Raw genomic sequence first — 21,356 nt, 5'->3', positions numbered from 1 at the left:
TAGACTTCAATGTTATGAAGTCCGTGGCGGCCGCTCCGAGGTTGCAGCGCGCTGCTCGCACCGCGACCTCGGAGGTCGCCCCCCCCAAGTCGGATCGCGGCGATGTGAACGGGGCCTCAGTGTTGTCACATGAAAAGAATAAAATATTTACAAAACTGTGAGGGGTGTACTCAGATTTGTGAGATACTGTATATATATATATATATATATATATATATATATATATATATATGTATTTGTGATATTATATTTTTAGGTAATTATACTCATGATTTTTAGAATTGGTGATGAAACATAAAGATGTAGACCAATCTGAATAGAGCCTAAAACAAATCTTACTACTTACGAGTCCACATGATTTTCAAAAGACAGCAAAATTGGGTACGGCGAGGTCTTAAATGCACACTCCGCGATAGCTTCTATAACTTCCTGCAGACCAAATAAAAGTCATGGTTAAAAATACTTCCCTGTGGGTATAATAGACAATAACTCTTAACATTTCCTGACTCATATAGAAGTACACAGTTTCAGAATCAGACATATAATTCAATAAAGCCCCCAAACTCCTAAAAAAGTTAAAGTCCTCCCTTGAGGTGGGGCTGCATCCAAGTGTTAGTAAACCTAACCTCTCCTGTTATCTGCATGAGTCACTTCTGACAGTCTATGCCGATGCTACCGAATCCCAGGAGACGACCTCTTCCCCCCTCCAGCACACAGCAGGTGATTGACAGCCTCAGCTGTGTATGTTTCCCTATATCAGGAGTTCCCAAACTGTGGGTCGGGACCCACTGGTGGGTTGCGAGCTGCATTTGAGTGGGTCATGCTGAGCCGGAAATCACTGAGAACGGGCCAGCTTAAAATTGTGCTGTGTGATCACGCGCAAATTACGCGCAAATTCAGAGCAGTCAAATCGCGATGGATTCAGGACCAGGTGGCCCGGCGGTGTCAGAAGTTCATGGCAGCTTCTATTTTTAATTTAAAATCCCCCTCCCTTTAAAATATGCATTATTATTTGCATTTATATAGCGCCAACAAATTCTGTAGCGCTTTACAATATTCAATTACAAGCAAGTGGATCAGGAAAAATAACTGTATTTAGAAGTGGGTCTCGGCCCAAAAAAGTTTGGGAAGCCCTGCCCTATATAATTATGAAGAGGGGTGTGTGTCCATTCCCACCACTCAGGTCTCAGGTTACACTCACCATTCTGCACCCCTTAGAATCGTGCACAATTGAGGCACACCAGTCTGAAGGTTCATTCACACAAGAAGGTGCGTCTGAGCGTGAGCGCTTTTATGCATGTTCCCGTATGTTGCAGTTTTTAATGGCTGCTCTATGCTCGTGAAACACGCAAAAAAGGTGCTGGCATGATTTTTAAATTGCGCCCCACCAAAATGCATTTTAGTGGGCACAAACGTAAACAACCGTAAACAAAAGGCAGCGCATATTTGTGCAGTGCGGGAAAACGCGTAATTTCACATGCATTCCTGCACTGTGAAAAAGCCCTAAAATATAGCTAGTAAGGCAAATCCTCCCTGCTAGTACAAATACCCCCAATCCCTATGGGGGGGGGGTTGTGCAGGACTGTGCAGGGATAGATTACTGCCCCCACCCACGGAACATGAGCAGCCTGGAGAGGGGATAGGGGGAGGTATGGAAGTCCTTTATAGTCCTATTATGAAAGGGTTACTCTGTTAATTTCTGTGTACAGAGAGGAGGAAGAGAACTCACCCCATACCTCCTCCTGGCTCTCCCCTCCTTTATGCTATTATCTGTACTCTTGTGGGAAAAACTGAAAGCTGTACAAGCCTCTTGACCGGTCCATAGCAACCAATGACGTCATCGGTTGGAAGGACACGGCTTCCTCCTCTCTGTACACAGAAGTTAACAGAGTAAGCTTTTTGTGGTCGGACTGTAAAGGGCTTTATGTCTTTTTACCGCAGCACTCCGGGGGACCCTTTACGGCACCCTGGTTGAAAAACCCTGTTTATTTCTGTGCAGTGTGCAGTATCAGATCCCTGCCCCCTGCCTTCTGGAACTAAGGAGTGCTATGTAAAATGTGTGCTTTAGAAGGCTGTAGAGAAGAGAGTCCAGATAAAGAGGTATAACTTATGTAGGAGGATTTGTTTAATCGCTGTGTATCACCTGAATGCAGTCACTTCACTGGGTATATGTAAGGGTTTACAACTACTTTAACCACTTCCTGACCGACCGCCGCAGATTTACTGGGGCAGGCTGGCTCGGCTGCGTGAAAAGACGTAGCTCTCTGTCGGTCACACGCATGGTGCTGGGGGCACGCGCATGCTCCTGCCCCCACTAGGCAGCGGGGATGCCGATCCATGGGACCGTTGGCCGCGACTGCCGCCGGGCACCCGTGATCGCTCCCTCCTGAGAGAGAAGGACAGTCAGCTGTTGTAAACACAGCTGACCATTCTTCTCTCTGAAATGATCACAGAGCGCCTGTGAACCTTCTATATAGGATCACAGATTTCTGTCCTCATTTCACAAGTCCCTCCCCCCACAGTTAGAAAACACTCCCCTAGGCTCACATTTAACCTTTTGATCACCACTTTGTTGACCCCTTCCCTGCCAGTGTCATTATTACAGTAACAGTGCATATTTGTAGCACTGATTACTGTAGTAATGTTACTGGTCCCCCCAAAAGTGTCAAAAATGTCAGTTAGGGGTATGATCTGTCCACCGATGTGTAGCTAAAAATCGTATATTTCCGCCATTACTAGTAGAAAAAAATAAATAAATATAAATAAAAATGACTTAAATCTTTCCCCAACTTTCCCCAACTTGTGCGCAAACCAATCAATATACACTTATTGCAATTTTTTTTTGCTTACCAAAACTATGTAGCAGAATACAAATTGGCCTAAAAGGATGAAAAATTTAGATTTTTTAATTTTTTTTGGGGAATGTTATAAAGCAGAATGTGAAAAATATATATTTTTTCCAGAATTGTTGCTTCTTTTTGTTTATAGCGCAAAAAAATAAAAGTCGCAGAGGTGATCAAATACCACTAAAAGAAAGCTCTATCTGTGGGAAAAAAAGGACATACATTTTATTTCGGTATAATGTCGCACGACCGCGCAATTGTCCGTTAAAGTAACGTAGTCCTGAATCACAAAAAATGGCCTGGTAATTAAGGGGGCAAATCCTTCCAGTCCAGAAGTGGTTAAGAGACTATGTGGAAAAGGTAGGAGCCACTTTACCGACCACACGCTACACATGTGCATGCATGACGGCTGAGGTTTCAGTACTGAAAGAGCGCATTCCTAGCGCAGTGACTGAGCTGTCAAGGATGCCTCTGATTATGATTGGGAGGCAATGGGATGGGCTCCCAAACACGTGACCACTGTGATATCCAATCACAGTGATCTAGAAATCCTTCCCACCTCCCTGCATTAAGACCCGGTTAAAGGGGCTGCTGGGAAGGGGCAGGAATGGGTAAATTATAACTTTAAGGATAAAATATTAGTAATAAACAATCGCAAAAAGAGAAATGCTGTATGAATCAACCAGAAGAATTTCTCAATCCCCTCTAATAAAGGCACAAAGCACGGCTTATTCCTCCTGGACAGAGTTTAATAAGTCACAAGTAGAAGTGTGCATGGCCAATCAGTCAATCTCTGGGCTGCTTCTTAAGAGTCCAATTACTTCTGAATTTGAAAGCAAGCAAATTAAGTTTAAAATTCACCATATTTTTTTCCATATTAGCTATTGATGTCCTCTCACTGGTTCCAGGAGGTATTCATTTTTTTTTCTGCTATATCGTATAGCAGTTTTGGTGACACAAAAATCCTACAGTTTTGGTGACACAAGACACTTCAAACCGTGAGTCAGAGCTTTTTAAAATGCACATGTAAAGCTTGATTTTATTTATAAAGATGTCAGATAATTCAAGGATGTTAAATAACTCAATTTCTTCTGCTGCCTGCTGTGCACTTGAGAGACCTCAGATGGTCAGATCCCATTACAAGCCCTGCAGTCCCAAAGCCTCTAGCACAGCCTCTCCCAACCCTTTCAATACACAGGAACCCTTCAAATATCTTTCTGGTCTCAGGGAACCCTTGCTAATAATTATTATATCTACAATGCATTATACATTAGTGCGATGGTCAGTGAGAAGAATGCTCCTTACACTTGTGGTCATTGGAAGAGTTACCTCTTTACAGATAGCTAAAAACATCAATGGTGTCAGTGATAATTTATCTGAGAGGCAGAAATGACTCATTGCTCAAGGAACCCCTAACAACCTCTAGAGCAGCGTTTTTCAACCTGTGTGCCACGGCACACTGGTGTCCCGGGAAGAGTCCCCAGGTGTGCCGTGGCAAAATTACCCCATCTGATCTACAAACTGTGTTGGCCACTCAGTTAAGCCTTGTTGTTACAGCGGTTCTGGTCCGCTGTCTAAAGCTCACTTCCCGCTGCCACAGGCATTTGGGAAGCTGTGCGGGCCGTCCGATCGCATCTTGCCAATCGATGAGGTTATCGGTTGCTAGGGGCGGGTCAAGTGTACGCACAGCTTTCTGGGATGTGCAAGACGCAGGTCCCAGGAGACGCTGGCTGGCGTGCTTTTCCCCGAGGGGAGGTGAAGCAGAGCATGAGGAGAGGAGGAAGAACAGGGAGGAGGCTTTTCAGTGGCTGCATATGAGCTCCATGAGGTACAGCAATTGTACCTGTAATTTACCTGCATGTTTTTGTTTTAGGTATAATTGCAGGCATGGTGATTGTTTTTTTTTTTTTAATGCAATATAAATATACATACGATATGTTGGTTATTATTATTATTATTGGTAATAGTAACTATATTTCTTTAATGGTAACTGCACTTCTTTTTATTTTGTCTTCCGCTTGCACATTGCTCTGCTGCAGTTTGGCCGCAGTGCAAGTGTAGCGCAGGGTACCCGTGGTTTTCATGTGCATTACCTGCAGTTTCCTATAGACTTCTATTATGTCCCTCATTTTTGGAGTGCTTTCAGAAAATGTAGGACATAATATAAGTTGATGAGAAACGGCAGGTAACGCACATGAAAAGTGCAGGTACCCTGCGCTACACCTGCACTGCAGCGAGTCATAGTTAAATATACGTTCCGGCTCTGAAATGGTTTATCGGGGTTATGGCTGAAGATATCAGCCATAACCTTAGTATTGTTTTTTACAGCCCACGGCTGGCTTTCTAATGAAAGGGTTCCAAGCAGCACATGAGCCACTGGAATGCTTTCAGAAGCAGCGGGAGGGGATGTACCCCCCTCCCACTGGCTCACCCGAGAAGCAATCCAATAGTGCAGCCGGCTACTCCCAGGGGCCGATGAAAGAGTATATCCTCTTTAATAGCCTCTATGGCCTTGGAGGGCCAGAGCGACGTCATGTTGTTCCGTCCAGTCCAGGCTGCATTTTTGGTTGGTGTGCCTTGAGATTCTTCCAGATTTTAAAGTGTGCCTTGGGTGAAAAAAGTTTGAAAAACACTGCTCTAGAGGAACTGTAGAGTTCCATGGAACCCTGGTTGAGAAACCCTGCTATGCGATAGGGAGTGCTGCTTGTTATCTTTGGGTTGTACAGCCTGTATTCAGAAACCAATAGTTCACAATGCAGGAAATGCTTGAAGAAACCCATGCAGCTCAGAATACTGGAACATGTGTGAAAGAAGCAAATGGTAAGCCTGACTGGTCAACTGCAAAAGAGTGAATGTTGAGGTTTTTCACTTTCTCTCCAAAACCTCTTGGGTCTTGAAGGTCCAAAATGCTCAACATCCAAAATCCCATATATTATAATGTTGGCTGTTCACATATGAGGACCCAGACACCCAGAGCCGGTACAAGGGGTGGGATGAAGGGGTGGCTGCCCTGGGCATCTGTAGCATGGGAGGTGGAGGGGGCGCTGCCAGGAGTGTTTCTGCAACTATTCGCTGACAGGAGAGAGCGGGATGTGCTCTCTCTCTCTCCTCCCCAGCTTCTCACTCCTGTCACTGTAGCGCCCGTCAGATCAGGACTTTCAGATCAAGACTTCTCCTCCTTCTCCATCAGCTCCTCCTCATCTTGATATGTCAAAGCAGAGGAAGAGCCTAGGAGAAGCCGATTTCTAAAGCTTTGCACGGACAGCTGGCGAGAGAGATGCCGCTGCTGAAGGGGAAAAAGATCGCGGCTCAGGGATGCCACTGGATGTCAGATCGGGACTATACAGAGTTTGTTACCTGCCCCCATTTCCTCTCAGCAAACAATAATCTGAGGGTGGGTAGGGGGCGGGTATACTGGCGGAAGCACTCAAGCACAGTGTGGGTCTGTTCCGCACATTGGTGGCAAGCGGTGGGATGCTTCCTGTAGTATGGGACATCCAAACCTCCACCGGGATCCAAGGTCCGGATAGCAGGAGAAGAGAGGCACAGATACCAGCTGCCATGGAATAGGAATTCAGAAGGAGGCTGCGAGAGATGTGGATACAGCACAGAGGAAGAGGTTCTGAGGAGCTCCTGCTGAGATGGTATGATTCTATCCACTGGGAACTCTGAAAGGAAGCGCTAGCCCGTGAGCAGCGACACCAGGGAAAAATCCTCCTCTCCATCCAGGAAAGATACGGGTCACAGTATGGATTGCGGATGCTGTTTTTGGGAGAAAAATGGCACAAGGAGCAGACAGCTGAGTTAAGCAGGCTGGTCTGGACAGAGATGCGGTTAGAAGAGAGCTATGGAGCCCTCCGGTGGCATGTATCCCAAGCATGCCCCTGGATAGCAGATGACAGCCCAATGAAAGGCTTTGGCTGTGGTGGCCTAGGACTGTTGTACGGGAAGCTCCCAGGGGACTTTGAGAGCGATCTGGAGTGGCGGTTGGAGGAAATTATGGATTACAGTCTCCTGTCGAAAGGAGAGAGATGTGACAGGAGTCACTTTGGGTGGGGGGGGCCCTTGGAACCCAGATTTCCTTGGAGAGGTTGGGAAACCCTTGTTTCGCCTTCCCGTGCCCCTCTTATGTGTAAGTCACCTGTGTCTATTACGGGCACAGGGTGATCGAGAAAATGATGGACAGCTACTTAATGGACACTGAGAATGTAGTTTGGATTACTTCAAAGGGGATATTGTACGAGCTTTGTCATATGGCCTGTCGTAGACCATTGCCACACTGTTCGCAATTCCTGATTAATTAAAGCATTGCTTAGATGTGGATGCCATGGTTAATTGTTAATTGGAACACCTATTGTCTCTGCTAGCAAATCCTTGTAGGGTGTGTTTATACTTGTCATAATGTGTCCTTTGTATTCACTGTTGTAGGGGCCGAATAGTCTAGTCATCCAGGCTGGGTTAAGTGACTAGTTATTTAGCGCATGTTAATTATGTTTCTGATTACAGTTTGTATTGTTAGGGTAATCTGATCAGGAGGGGGGATGTCCTCCTGTGTGGTATATACTGTATTCTGTGTGAGTTTGTCAAATAAACGTTCCAGATCTCATACAAGCTATTTGTCGGCTAGTCTTGTATGTTATGCGACTATAATATCTGATATCTATGTTCAAGACTGGAAGAAACAGTATACTGACGGAAGCACTCAAGCACAGTGTGGGTTGGTTCCGTCACACTCTTCTTTTCAAGAAATGATGCAAGTCTTTATGGTTTTTGGTAGCTACTTGGAGCCTCTTATTTACCTAGTCAAAGGTGGTTCTGCACCCCCTAGATTGTGGCTCATTTTGAGGTTTCAAGACAAAATACGGGTATGGCAAAAACCTTCCTTTACCATAATGGAGAGGGCAAATTTGACAAAAATAATTTTAATGCCACAATTACTTTACTTTCTCCATAATCCATCAGTTATTATCCCACTAAGAATATTCAGAGCCATCAACACTTTATCTAGGGAACAATTATGGATGCAGCAACCACCAAAGATAGGATTAGAGCAGCTACAGTGCTCAAAAGATGAATGTGTGATAATCCTACCAAATCCTTGAACACAAAAAAAATAAAAATAAAAGGATGCCTATGAAAGATCCAGTAAACCTTGACTTTCATATTTAAAATACATAAAGGTGATCATCCAAATCCCAGTTCTGTTTTTGTGAGAAGGATAATGTCCCTGTTCGTAAACCCTTGAAAACTCATTCTTCAAGGGTCATGGATCCTATACATAATGCTGGAAAGCATAGCTTTGTACAAACGCGCTGTGCAAACTGTAAATCCTGTAAAAATAAAAACTATAATATTGTGTTATACCTTAAATAATATTTCAGTAGTCATGGTGAAGCCATGAGTAATGACCGGCTCCTCATCTGCGGTTCTGCCCTTCCAGCAGTCCAGTTCAACACAGCGGCAACCAGCCAGAAGCACTTGACGATACATCTCTACTGAGGAGTTCCCAGCCAGCTGCCCCGCTGTAACAGATCAAGAAAATACAGAATATTAATGACAATACTGACTACATTTTTTTAGAGATAAGGTCTGAAAGACATGCTGGTAGGTTAATTAGCTCACATCTAAATTGGCTGTAGTATATGTATGCATGTATGTGAAATAAGGACGTTGGATTGTAAGCTCCCTAAAGGCAGGGACTGATGTAAAATAACCAATAAAATCACATAAAACTACTTACACATCCTATACTACATGTCTTTTTTAATATAAAAATGTATTTAATTTTTCACACACAACATGCAATTTGTAACATTGGGCATAATTGGTTCCATCTAGGTCACACATGTCAAACACAAGGCCCGCGGGCCGAATCTGGCCCTCCAGACCTTATCAAGTGGCTCTCGCACCCAGTTCATCAGATCATGGTGAAACTCCATTCTACCACCTTCGGCTCTGGCCCTCCACTCCCCGTTGTCTCTTGCAAACACAGCAGCTCCTGGAAATAACAGATCCCTGCACACACTAATGGCAGGGACAGGTTTTCAGAAGCTGAGAGAGAGAACGACCTCTTTGAAAGGCGAGGCAGAGCTGCCTACACACAGGTAGGTACTAGAGCCAGGCCAGGTAGGAACGAGAAATGCAAGAAAGCTTTGTGGGGGAGGGGGCGGTTGGGTTACACACTGAGTGTAGAGAAATTTTCTCGAGCCGCATAAAAAATATATACTATAGTTAAGGTATATAAGTAATAAAACACTGCTGCGCCCTTCCCGCACTGCCGTGCCCCCCCCCCAAGCACTAATTTAACACAACTAGTGGATGATCCCCTCCGAGGCAGTCTCTGCCTACAGTTAGTTGGAAACCTCTGAGGCCGTGCCCCCGACTCGACTTCCTTCCTTCCCAGCAAAAAAAAAATTGTCAGGGGGCAGTGGGCCGCATTGCCTGTGGTTCCAGGCCGCAGGTTGGACATGCCTGCCCTACACTCTTGTACCTAATGCACTCCTGAACTCTGCACTCTGTATGTAGCGCACCCTAGATACAACTGGCCCATTTGGGGGCAATCATACTGCTTATGCAGCCCTTTGATTAAATAGATTTTGACACCCCTGATCTAGGTCATGGGTGCTCAACCTGTGCCCCTCCAGCTGTTACAGAACTACGAGGTTGAGCACCCATGATCTAGGTACAAATTTCACTTTGCAGTCAATGTTAATGTAGCGGTACACTCATTGGGGCTGCTGATTTTAACTGGTTCTTACCCAGACAATGCCGAGGCTACCAATCACACAGGCAGCAGCCCATTCACTGTAGCTCCATTATACAGCCTAGGGGATATCTTTGTTTGATTTATTGCTTATAGAACTAATAACAGCAGAGGGGTTGGGTTGGTATGGGATATTCCAAAATTATGACTTGTAACAGGAGGACACACCTCACTAGGCAAAACTTCTTTGAATAGTCTTTAAGCCCGAAACAAAGAGGGATAGCAGAACTGATACCCTGAAGGAGCAGTCTTAGTATGAGCTACAGCTGGCACCTTAGAGTAGGACAGCAACCAGTCATTAAATCTTGAGCACTCCTCAGTGAGTACTCTTGACCACATCCCTAGCTCCAGGTAAAATTAAGAATAGGCTTCCAGCTCTACAACAGTTGGGACCTCAATGAACATCTGCCAAATCCAGCAGGACTGCCTCAAAGGGGCAGCAGCACTTGAGGTTGGAAAGTTCTACAGCAGCATTCGACCCGGGCTGCTCCAGACCCCAGACTATTTATTTTACCCGCATCACCCGGATTGGTTGAAGCATTAAATATTCAGGGGGCCTATTTCACTTTCCAGACCTTTTTGAATTGGAAGCCTGCAGAATGCAGTGGGAAACAATCAATAGTTTTATATGGGCTTCATCACCATTCCAAAAATAGATATTTTCTTATATTTCTCTACATGTTATTATATGCTTTTCTTCTTTTCTTGTACATGTCCTTAAACACAACCGTTCTAACACTCACAGACATATCTTTCAACAGTGCAAAGCCCGTTCTTGGTGTCTGCCCAATCCTAACCGGTCTGGTCCGGAATCATTTACCCAACAGGATTATAGAGAAACATAACCAATACAAAGTAACATTATAAAGCAAAAGTGCACGGGCAAAAGACAAAACAAAAATGATGCCTTACAATATTTAAAGGGTAGTTGTGCCAACTAATAAATTTGCAAAATATCAGAGGTATGGATTAATGTCATGATACAATCTCAGTGCAGGTCCAGCTAATTGATCATGAGTTACAGGTCGATAGAAGCGGTTTATGTTTGCAAAATTGACAGGTTGAGTACATCCATTCCTATATTATTTGTGTAAGTGTAATTGATTTTTTTGTATTAAATACTTTTTTGTGCATTTCAGTAAGGAAAAGTTCAATCTGATAAAATATCTTTTCTCAGTAAACACTTTTATTATAAGTATTGGTCCCCTTGCCAACATTTATAGCAGACCTTGCACTCAATGCAAGATTGCATCCCCCTTGTTGAAACACTGCAGAAATTAAAATAAAAAACAACGCATGTAGGGGATAAAAAAACGTTTATAAAATATACTTCCCTTTCCCCATCTTTCACTGTGCAGAAGATGATGTCACCCAGGGCCGGCCCTACCATGGGTCCCACTGGGTCCATTGGACCCAGGCGGCACTTTGAGAGGGGCATCAAATTGACGCCCAAGATTTTTTTCCAGCAGTTTTGTGTATCTTCAGTTTGTGGCGCGTTATGGGCGGCATTTCCCTATCTCATACTGCCGCCTGTATTGCAAACTATTGAGTATTAGGAGGAGGAGCATCTCCTCCAGGGAACGTCCCTCGCGTGATTGTGGTGTGCGCAATGATGTCAGACATTCAGACAAACAAAATAATACTGGAGTTTGTGGCTTGGAATTGAACATAACGGTATGTCATATGATTTTGCATATAGACAAGGAGCTGTTGCATGTAAATCTGACTTCCTGATAAATTAAATTTTAGTTTTAATTATCATGATGATGTAGCCGGGTCGCATGGCTGGCATTGATAAACTGTTATTTGTTATTAAAGTTCTGCAAAGACAGTGACTTTGGAGTTATGGGAGATGTAGTCCGGGAGGAGCCAGGATCATAGACTGCTAAGAGAGACTCTTCTCCCAGGAAGCAATGGGACGCGCGGAGCTTGCTGGGAGTGTCTTTATAAAGGGGGGCGGGATCGATTCTCGCTCTCTTGCATCGAAGACAGTGCACTGGAAGGAAGGGGAAGAGCTGCTGCGGATCGCAGGAAAATAGGCTGAGGCCTAGTGGCGGACACCGATGCTGAAGCGAGCGGTGTGAATGTGTGGAGGAGTCTCGGTAGCGTGACCGAGCAGAATGTTGCTGGCAGGCAGAAGGAGACACTGAGCAGAGGGGAGTTCCCGGTTTGGGTGAGAGAGATCCAGTATCTACATCTGCATTAACCACGGACCTAGGCTGAGACAGGGCAGGACTACCAAACTGTTTGCTTCAACAAGGCCATACTGACATATAGTTAAACCACTGGACACTGCACTTATACATATAGTGCGAGGTGGGTGAACTAGGCCTCAAGCCCTCTACTCAGTCCTAGGCTGTTAGTTGTTGAGACGCATCAGGATCTGTTTTACCTACATCTCTGTAGATTACAATTATTGATTGCTTTGGGGAATACAGTTCATCATCATAACCTTTATTGGATTACAATTACTTTCCTTGGATTGTTGGGATTTCCTTGCCGGTGAAGAATAGTGAGGCCTCACTCACCAGGAGACTTTTTCAATTTAGCATAAAGGGGGCCCCCGTTAGTACACAGAGTGCACTCTGATAGTAATCTAGCATTATTATATTGTTTATTCTACATTAAGTTACTAAGAGTAGTTATTCTAATCTGTGGTCACTCTCTAAGTACACTACTACAATTCAATGTGCCTTTACTGTTGCTGAACGCAATCCTCTAGCATACATATACATATATTTGCATATGTATGTGCGGTCTGTGTTCTAGATCCTGAATGCTGAACTAAACCTAAATCCTTGGTTGGGAATTCAGGATCTGTTTGTGATTGATTGATTCTGTTTGTATACTCTTGTTTATTTTAAAAGTCAAAAGCAGTAAACTGATTCTTCACTGCAATACTTGTGGTCTCAATCATTCAGAATGATGAACAAATAGTGTCAGTTGGGTTAGAGCAGGCTCAGGGCTGAAGAAGTGAAGAGGATACCCATACAATAAGCCACCCCCTTGGGGGCAGGGCTACAATATAAAATAATGGATGTGGGGGCCTTCTGGTGGGTGTGATTTTTTAAAACATTTTTGGGGGGGATGGGGGGCAGCACAATGTCTTGGGCCAGCCCTGATGTCACCATCCTGCCGATGAGATCTCGTGGAATGCTAAATACTTCAAATCTCACAAGAAGAGAATGCAGAACAGTGCAAAATCCGGGCTTCCCTGGGATCTCGCTGGAAGGAAGCTGGGAAAAGGGTAGGTACAATATTCTACTTTTTTTCGCCTACAGGTGTATTTTTTTGAGTTTTATGTAGAGTTTCAGAAAGGGGGTGGGAGGGTCACATTAGAAAGCCAACCTTGCTGTTTAGGTACAAGGCCGGCCCTCTTTAAATAATGAGGCCCAGGCAGGGCTGGATATATATATATATAATGATGGTAGGTCTCTGCTCAAAAGTTCTGTGTATTCTATTAAAGGAGCTGCATGCCTTACAGCTATCAAAGCCGGAATATACAAATAATAAAGAAGGGCAAAAATTGCGCCTATTAAGTTATATAGTGCTAATATAGTGCGTTAAAAATTGCATATCTGGGGGTGTGGCTTGGTCCCGATCCAAGATGGCTGCTTAGCTCCGAGCTCCTGCACCTCACGGCCCGATCTTTTCTCTTTGCTGCCCGAAATCACCCCTTACCCGCTACCTAACCATGGGGAGTACGTCACGGAGCTCTTCGGCTACCCGATCCCGGTCCTCGCGGGAACCGGAGTCCCAGCCCGGCCGGAATATACCCGAAATCTTCCGCACCCAGAACAGGGATACTCAGCGGCCTACTACCTCTCCCTCCAGCCTACCTCGTTCCCGCTCGCCGAGTAGGGCCCCCCCGAGTGTTGATGCCTCACCGCCTGAAGCGAGCGCTCCCAGACCAGTGGCTTCCCTGTCGTTTGCTGACCTGCAGATGGTGGCCACGGATATCAAAATGGACATTAAAGCCACCTTCTCTGCGGCCATTGCGGACCTCCGGAGTGACTTTCAGGCCATGGCCATGCGTGTGGATGAGGTGGAATCTACAACTGTCCGCCATGATGCCTCACTGTGTCATGTTCAGCAGGTCACGGAATCCCACGCAGTACTCTTGCGGGATCTGAATCGCCACGTGGAGGACCTGGATAATAGGGGTCGGCGAAAGAACTTGCGGGTTCGGGGTGTCCCGGAGAGTGTAGAACACCAGAACCTTCCACAAGCGGTGGCGGCCATATGCAACGATCTGCTGGGGAGACCCCCTGAAACGCCAGTCGTCCTGGAGCGGATCCACCGTGCCTTACGCCCTCGGGGCAGGGACAATGATCCACCTAGAGACGTGGTCTGCTGCCTGGCGAACTTCCAGGTGAAGGAAGACGTTCTACGGAATGCCAGAGTCCGGCAACATCTTACATATAATGGCGCCGAAATTAAGATGTTCCAAGACCTCTCTAACATCACTTTGCAGCGACGGAGAGAACTGCGCCCCCTGCTGGAGGAGCTCCGCTCCAGAGCCATCGTCTACCGCTGGAAGTTTCCCTTCGGGCTCTCGGCCACCTCTCAGGGTCGCACCGCTCTGCTTCGGGTCCCGGAGGACCTGGAACACTTTTGCTCCACGCTGGACATCCCCTACGTCCACTTACCGGATTGGTACAGTGAATTTCGTCTCTCGCCACTTCACCGTGATGCTCCGATGGAGGGAGTGCATCCTGCAGGCAACTTCCACTTCGGCGTCGGCAGACGCAGAGCTCACCCGCCTTCCTCTCCTCCGGCTGAGGGAGCTGGCCCACCCCGCAATGGCAGTCCGATGGCTTCCCCTGATCACCGCCGAGCACGATACACGCCGTGATCTGTGCGGCGTCTTGGTGTGAGTACCTGATGTCCCCTGTGTCCGTTGCCCTGGATTCTCCTACGTTTCTCCGGCCGTAGCCTGGCTGCCTACTGTATGTTTCTAACACCTACGCACTGTGACTGCCCTTTCCATAGCCTGGACACTGAGAAGCCGCTTTGATCGGCGGGGCCCCCCGTCCACTTAATCCCCCCCCCTCCTGAACGCTATGCTGAGCTGTACCCCTGTTGGTCTCTTCCATGGACTCACTGCTCCCTGGGGCGTTCGTCCTCCCCCTCCTGCCCTGCTTTATTTTCGACAGACGTTACATGTCGGTACTGTGGCGATGGCCCTCCCCCCCCCCCCTCCTCTGCCAGACTCTGTCACCGTTCCCTGTGCTGTGCTTAGAGGGATTAAGTATGTACTGTTTTGCACGATACCCTATGCAGTCACCTCCTGGGATTGGTACTTGCCTTCTGACTTTGCTTGCCCCGCAGCCTCTTGCTTTTTTGGACTTGGAGTTTCGCCCTGGGCCACTAGCACCACATCTTTCAGCATGCCTCTGCTCACACAGCAGCCCTCTCGGATGATACTGGCTGCTGATATCGCTGACTTTCCCTGGGTGTGATGCTGGTCATGTTTGCTCCGGAAGGATTTGTTTTTTCACTGTCATTGCGGTGTCGTGCACTGAGGGCTGCGGGCTGTGTCTTGCATTGCCATGCCGGCTGGCTCCCTCGGTGTATGACCCCTATTTGACAGTCTTTTGGGTGGCACTGTTCTGTGGTGATCGAGATCTTCTGGTGGGGTTGGGGGGGTGGGGTGGGGGATGTTGGTGGGGAGGGGGGAGTCTGGGGGTCTCGAACTGGGCCTATTCTGTTGTTATCTTTTCATGTTCCACTATGTCTCTTAACCCTCTGTCCTCCTGCCGTTCCCTTGGCGGTGTTGATGTTTCCACCGCCTGGGAATTGCCTGAGTGCAGACTAGCTCTGTGGAAGTGCCTTACTGGCTCCTTGGTGGGAAACAATTTTGTGACGTTGTGATTTTCATGCACACTAATGGTCCTTTCTCTACAGGTGTTACGCTTTAAGGTAGGGGCACAGGCTTCTCTCTCCCTTGTTTTAGGGTGACATTAGGTACTCCATGGGTTTCTCCTTCCCTTCCCCCGTCCCCTTTTGTCTAGACACTGATACACGGCTCACGGTTACTTTGGGTTGGGTTATGTTGTTTTTTTTTTGTTTTGGCCAAATTTATCCAGACTGTTGCATATTTTGCTGTGTTCTACCCCCTCCTCCGTTCTCTACCTCTGTACTCCTATATTTCGGGCTGCCCCCTTGCCCTTTCCTTATGGGACTGGGCTGTATGCCCCTGTATCTGGGTTTGTATGCCAGAACTGCTCCCCTGGTTTCCCTGCATTTATAGGGCTCTTTTTTCAGCTTTCAGGGCCTTCCAGGTGCCTGGTGCTGACTCCCATTTTTGGATACTCTACCTTCCACACTCGCCAACGGCTGAGGTGATTTACCTCTCCCGATCTTGATCCGATATTTTTTCTCCCCTCCCTTCCCTAGTTGGGTAAGGTAGCAGGTCTACTTACACCCTCGGTTTTTGTCCCCTATCTGCTCCCCCCCCTCCCTGCTTGTTCCCCTCCCTTACCTCTTAGCCCTTTCTCTTTCCGCTCTCTTCTCCCCCCCCCCCCTCTTTTTTTTTTTTTTTTTTTTTTTCTTCCCTAGGGTTTTGGCTCCTGCCAGTTGCTAACATGCCACGTGCCCCTTCGTTGGGCCCTGACGCCCAAACATTGAAAATAGTTTCCTTTAACGCTAAGGGTCTTAACACCCCACAGAAGCGGTCAACGGTTCTGACGCACATGCGCAGACTCAGAGCGGACGTGGTCTTTCTTCAGGAGACGCACTTTCGCTCTGATGCTATTCCCCGCTGCCACAACAAGTATTATCCTACCGTTTTTCATGCTACGTCGGCTGACTCTAAGACTAAGGGGGTTTCGATTCTGATTGCCAAGTCTGTCCCTTTCACCATCTCGGCCTCTTTAGCGGACCCCTTGGGTCGCTACCTCTTTCTGACTGGATCTATTCGTGACCAGCCTCTCACTCTGGTGAATGTTTATAGTCCGAATTGCTCCCAAGTTTCTTTTTGCCGTGCTGTGGTTGCTGAACTGATTCCCTTCCAGAAGGGCACTCTCATTTTTGGGGGTGATTTCAATGTCCCTTTGGACCCTCTGTTGGACACTTCCACGGGTTCCTCTTGCCTTCCCTACAAGGCTCTGAAACAAATTAAACTGGGCCTTCAGGAATTGTCCCTGCACGATTCTTGGCGCACTATGCATGCACGTGATAAAGATTTTACTTTTTTCTCCCCGCTGCACCGGAAGTATTCCAGGATAGATTATATCTTTCTCTCCCAAAAGGATTTGATTTATCTTGTGGATGCTACAATTGAACCCTCTATTATCTCCGATCATAACCCGATTACGATGACACTGTCTCTGCCTATCTCTGTCCCACGGGACAGAATCTGGAGGCTGGATGCCTCCCTGCTGACGGACCCTACCCGACTGTCCGAAATCCGCTCCTGCCTAGTGGATTACTTTCGCTGTAATTCGACTTCCGATACGTCTCTGGTCACTCAGTGGGCTGCACACAAGTGTGTGGTCCGAGGTAAACTCTTGGCGCTAGCCTCTGCGCTGCGGAAGCAGAGGGAGGCGACCATCTCTGAGTACTTGTCTCAAATCTCTGCCCTGGAGAGGGCTCACAAGAAGACGCTGGCTCAGGCCACGCATGACACTCTCATGGACACTAGAGAAAAGCTTCAGTTGGAGTTAGACAGGAGGACACGCAGGAGCTTTTTGCTTTCCCAGAAGCTTTTTTATGAGCATGGCAATAAGAGTGGCCGCCTCCTTGCGAGAGCCTTGCATGCCCGGAAAGCCAAAACGGTCGTCCACCACCTTCGCTCGGATTCTGGCTCACGTATCTCTAACAATAGGGATATAGCTGGCGCATTTGAGAGGTTCTATTGTCAGCTATATAACTTACCACGTGAGAAATCTCCCTCCTCTACCCCTGAATCGAGAGTGCGTGCTCTCGACGACTTCCTCTCCAGGAATCTGACTCAGGGGATTTCGTCGGATTCCAGGGCTTCTCTTGACACCCCCATCACCCTTCTCGAATGGACGTCGGCACTCAAGCAGCTTAAGCCAAACAGGAGTCCGGGCCCGGATGGCCTGTCTGCGGCTTACTATAAATCTTTTGCCGATGTTCTATCCACCCCATTTCTGGCGGCGTTTAATTCTCTTTCGGCTGATCAGCCCCTGTCCCCATGTATGCTTGAAGCGCACATAGTTGTTATCCCGAAGGAGGGGAAGGACTCGACCGCTCCGTCCAATTATAGACCGATTTCGTTGTTGAACGTGGATATAAAAATCTTTGCTCGCATCATGGCTAACAGGTTGCTTCCTCTCCTCTCTAAAGGGATACATCTTGATCAAGTTGGCTTTATCCCTGGCCGGGAGGCCAGGGATAACACCATTAAAGCTATTAACCTTCACCACGTCCTTTCAATGTCTCGGCAGAGGGGGTTCCTCCTTTCCCTGGATGCCGAGAAGGCGTTTGACAGGGTGTCATGGGACTATATGGAGGCTGCCCTTCGCGCTTGGGGGTTGGGCCCGCGCATGTTGTGCTTCCTTATGTCTCTCTATGCTAATCCGAGTGCCCGGGTCCGGGTAAACGACACCCTGTCAAACGCCTTCCCTGTCCGCAATGGAACTAGACAGGGGTGCCCTTTGTCCCCCCTACTTTTCGTTATGACTTTGGAACCTTTCTTGAACAGTATTAGAAGTAATCCATCTATTCGCGGGGTCAAGTCTGCTTCCAAGGAATACAAGGTGGCTGCTTACGCAGACGATCTCTTGCTGTTTTTGACTGAACCTGTTACTACTCTGCCTTCGGTCATGCGGGAGTTTCGTCAATTTTCCTCTTTGTCTAACATGAAAATCAATTTTGCCAAATCTTTTGCACTGAATGTCTCCTTATCCCCCCAAGAGGTGCAAATGTGCAAGACCAACTTCCGCTTTGTTTGGAAGCAAGACTCCTTGACATATCTGGGCATACAGATTCCGGCTGATCTGCGTAATTTGTTCCTTCGGAACTTTCCCCCGATTCTCTCCAGAATTAAACAGGATCTCTTTGCTTGGACTCGTTTGCCTCTATCTTGGTTTGGGCGAGCTGCGGTCTTAAAAATGAATGCTCTACCCAGGCTGCTATATGTTCTCCAAACAGTTCCCGTGGCAATTCCGCGGTCCTTCTTTGGGGACTATAAACGTCTTGTGTCCGCGTTCTTATGGAATAATAAACATCCCCGTATACATTACAACCTCCTCTGCTTGCCCAAACACAAGGGAGGTATTGGTCTTCCTGACGCTCGGAATTATCACATGGCGTGTCACTTATCTAGAATCATTGATTGGAACGTTCATGAGCCGTATAAGGACTGGGTGTCCCTGGAAGGTGGCTTCACTACACTTGATTTGGCTACGTCCCCGTGGTTGAGTCCCACTCACTTGCCACCCTCTCTTCGGCTTCACCCTTTGATCGGCCCTACTCTCCTATCTTTCCGCACAACATGCAAAACGCATGGTGTTTCGAGGGCTCAGGGTCCGATGACCCCGCTCAAACTCAATCCTGACTTTCCCCCCGGCATGCTCCAACATTACTTACTTGACCACTGGCCGCAGGCACGACTGCGCATTCACCATGTCAGCGACGGAGAGGAGGTCTTTTCGGCCTCTTCTATTGCTCAGAAAGCAAAGAAACCCCTTGTTCCACCTTGGTCCTATCTTTTGCTGGCCCACTATGTGCGAACATTCATTAGAAAGTTCCCCTGTCGGGATTCCCCGACCACGTTTGACGGGCTCTGTCAGCAGGAAGGCCCCCTCCGTAGGCTTATCTCTGTCACGCACTCTCTCCTGTTCGAGGACACGGGTCAGCTTGTTCGGACCCGCTGTGCTGCCTGGGAGAGGGAACTGGCCTGTTCGTTTTCTGAAGACGAATGGGAGCAGATCTTCTTGAAAAACCATAAATGTTCGCGGAACGTTACGACCCAAGAAAACGGTTATAAAATTGTTTCCCGGTGGTACCGCACCCCGACGCTCCTTCACAAGATTACACCTTCCATACCCTCCACTTGCTGGAGGTGTCTGGCGGACACTGGCTCTCTCCTCCATATTCTATGGTCTTGCCCTCGATTGACGGCCTTTTGGGCGGAGGTCCACCGAATCATCAAACGGGTGACTACGGATGATCTGGACTTCTCACCGGCTCAATTCCTACTGCACCACTCCCCCTCCTCACATGCTTCCTACACAAAATCGCTTACTGTCCAGATGATCAACGCGGCGCGCCAATGCGTTCCTGTTCTGTGGAATTCAATGCAGGCACCTACGATTAAACAGTGGCTGCGTAGAATTGCTGTTATCGCGGAGATGGAGGAGCTCATCCATGTTGCCAATGACACCCCCACTAAACATCACAAGAAATGGGCATGCTGGGCTCACTTCACAACCACACCGGAATTTGCTACACTTAACGCTTAAGCTACGCTTATTTCTTTGATTTTTTCTTTGGTGATACACCTTGGTTTGGTATCATATTTTTGGGGCTACTTAGATGGTACATTGGTTTTCCGAATCGACACCCTCTTTCCCAATGTTTCTATTATTGTTGGCTATCATTACATACGAATTGGCATTAGCTCCCCCCCCCCCCTTTTTTTTTTTTTTTTTTTTTTTTTTTTCTTTCTCTTTTCTCTCTCTTTCTCCTGTCTCCCCCTTCCTTTCCCCGCCTTCCCCTTCCCCCTCCCTGCCCTGCCTCCCTCCTTCTTCCTCCCTGCCCCCAACCTCCTTTAGGTGCTCTGACCTGTCTGGCTGGTCCACGCGGCTCGCACCTTTCCTCAGCCCTTCCTGATGACCATTTTTTGTTCTTTCTTTTATTTTCTCCCTCTTTTTGATTCCCCCCTCCCTACCGTTGCTGTGCCTGGGCCGGTTGGGCCCGGAGCGCGCTCATGTGCAAGGTCATGACCCTTTTGGCTTGGAGTGCCTCACAGTGGTTCTCCTTTTCTTTTGTGTTCCTAAGCTGTACGGGTTTGTTACTGGTTTTCTGTACCCCCTCACATTGTTAGATATGGGGATTCTGGATCTGAACCTTCCCCTCTCGGGGTTTGGTATATCATTACAGGTTACACATTCTATGCCAGATTTGACAGATGCTCCTGGACCGTTGCGCATAGCTTTGAGCTTGCGACGCCTTACGTTGGTCCTGGGTCTTTTTGGCCTTTTTATGTCTGCAACTGTGGGTGGGAAACTCAATTGTTTTGATATATACTGTATATGTATATTTACTTGCATATGGTTGTCATTTTTGCTGTATTGTATTTTATTATTCAATAAAACGTTTGGAAAAAAAAAAAATTGCATATCTGACAATCAATCTGTATTCAGTGATATCCAGGGGCGTAACTACAGGGGTTGCAATTGCAATCAGCCTCATGCTCCAGGGGGCCTGTGTAGCTCCCCTGTACACATGGATAGGAGGGGCGGCGGGGGCAGCATGTAGAGAAATCACTGTCGTCTTTTTTCCTTCTGTAGCTGCAGGAAGAAAATGGAGCAGATTGGTTCCTCTGTATGCTGCCCCGCCACTCCTCCTATCCAGTTCACTTGTGTTCTGCTGTCCCTGGGCCACTGTGTGCTCCCCTGGTCCTCCCCCCCCTCCACTTTGCTCCCTCCCCTCTCCTGCCGGCTGCTGCAGGGGATGTGTCACAATAGAGAACCAGGAAAGGGGTCAGTTAATATGTAATTTACCTGCTCCTTCCTTTTCTGAATGAACAGAGTCATAGTCAGTCACATTGTAAAAAA

The 21,356-nt window shown here is 47.3% G+C and overlaps 1 protein-coding gene across 1 annotated transcript in view; it reads right to left on the bottom strand.

Annotated features, from left to right (window-relative positions):
- PLCB1 (phospholipase C beta 1) overlaps window positions 1-21,356 on the bottom strand; it is a 1,154,983-nt gene that overhangs the window by 325,344 nt on the left and 808,283 nt on the right. The window contains exons 11-12 of the mRNA XM_082249959.1: window positions 8,208-8,365; window positions 347-429 (exon numbers count right to left, since the gene is read on the bottom strand). Of these exons, the coding sequence (XP_082106085.1) occupies window positions 347-429; window positions 8,208-8,365 (241 nt within the window). The remainder of the gene's footprint in view (window positions 1-346; window positions 430-8,207; window positions 8,366-21,356) is intronic.

The sequence above is a fragment of the Pelophylax lessonae genome (genome assembly GCF_965119305.1).
Source record: "Pelophylax lessonae genome assembly, chromosome: 3".
Classification (NCBI taxonomy): domain Eukaryota; kingdom Metazoa; phylum Chordata; class Amphibia; order Anura; family Ranidae; genus Pelophylax; species Pelophylax lessonae.
The sequence above is the reverse complement of the archived record's forward strand: the minus strand, read 5'-3'. Positions and strand labels throughout refer to the sequence as shown.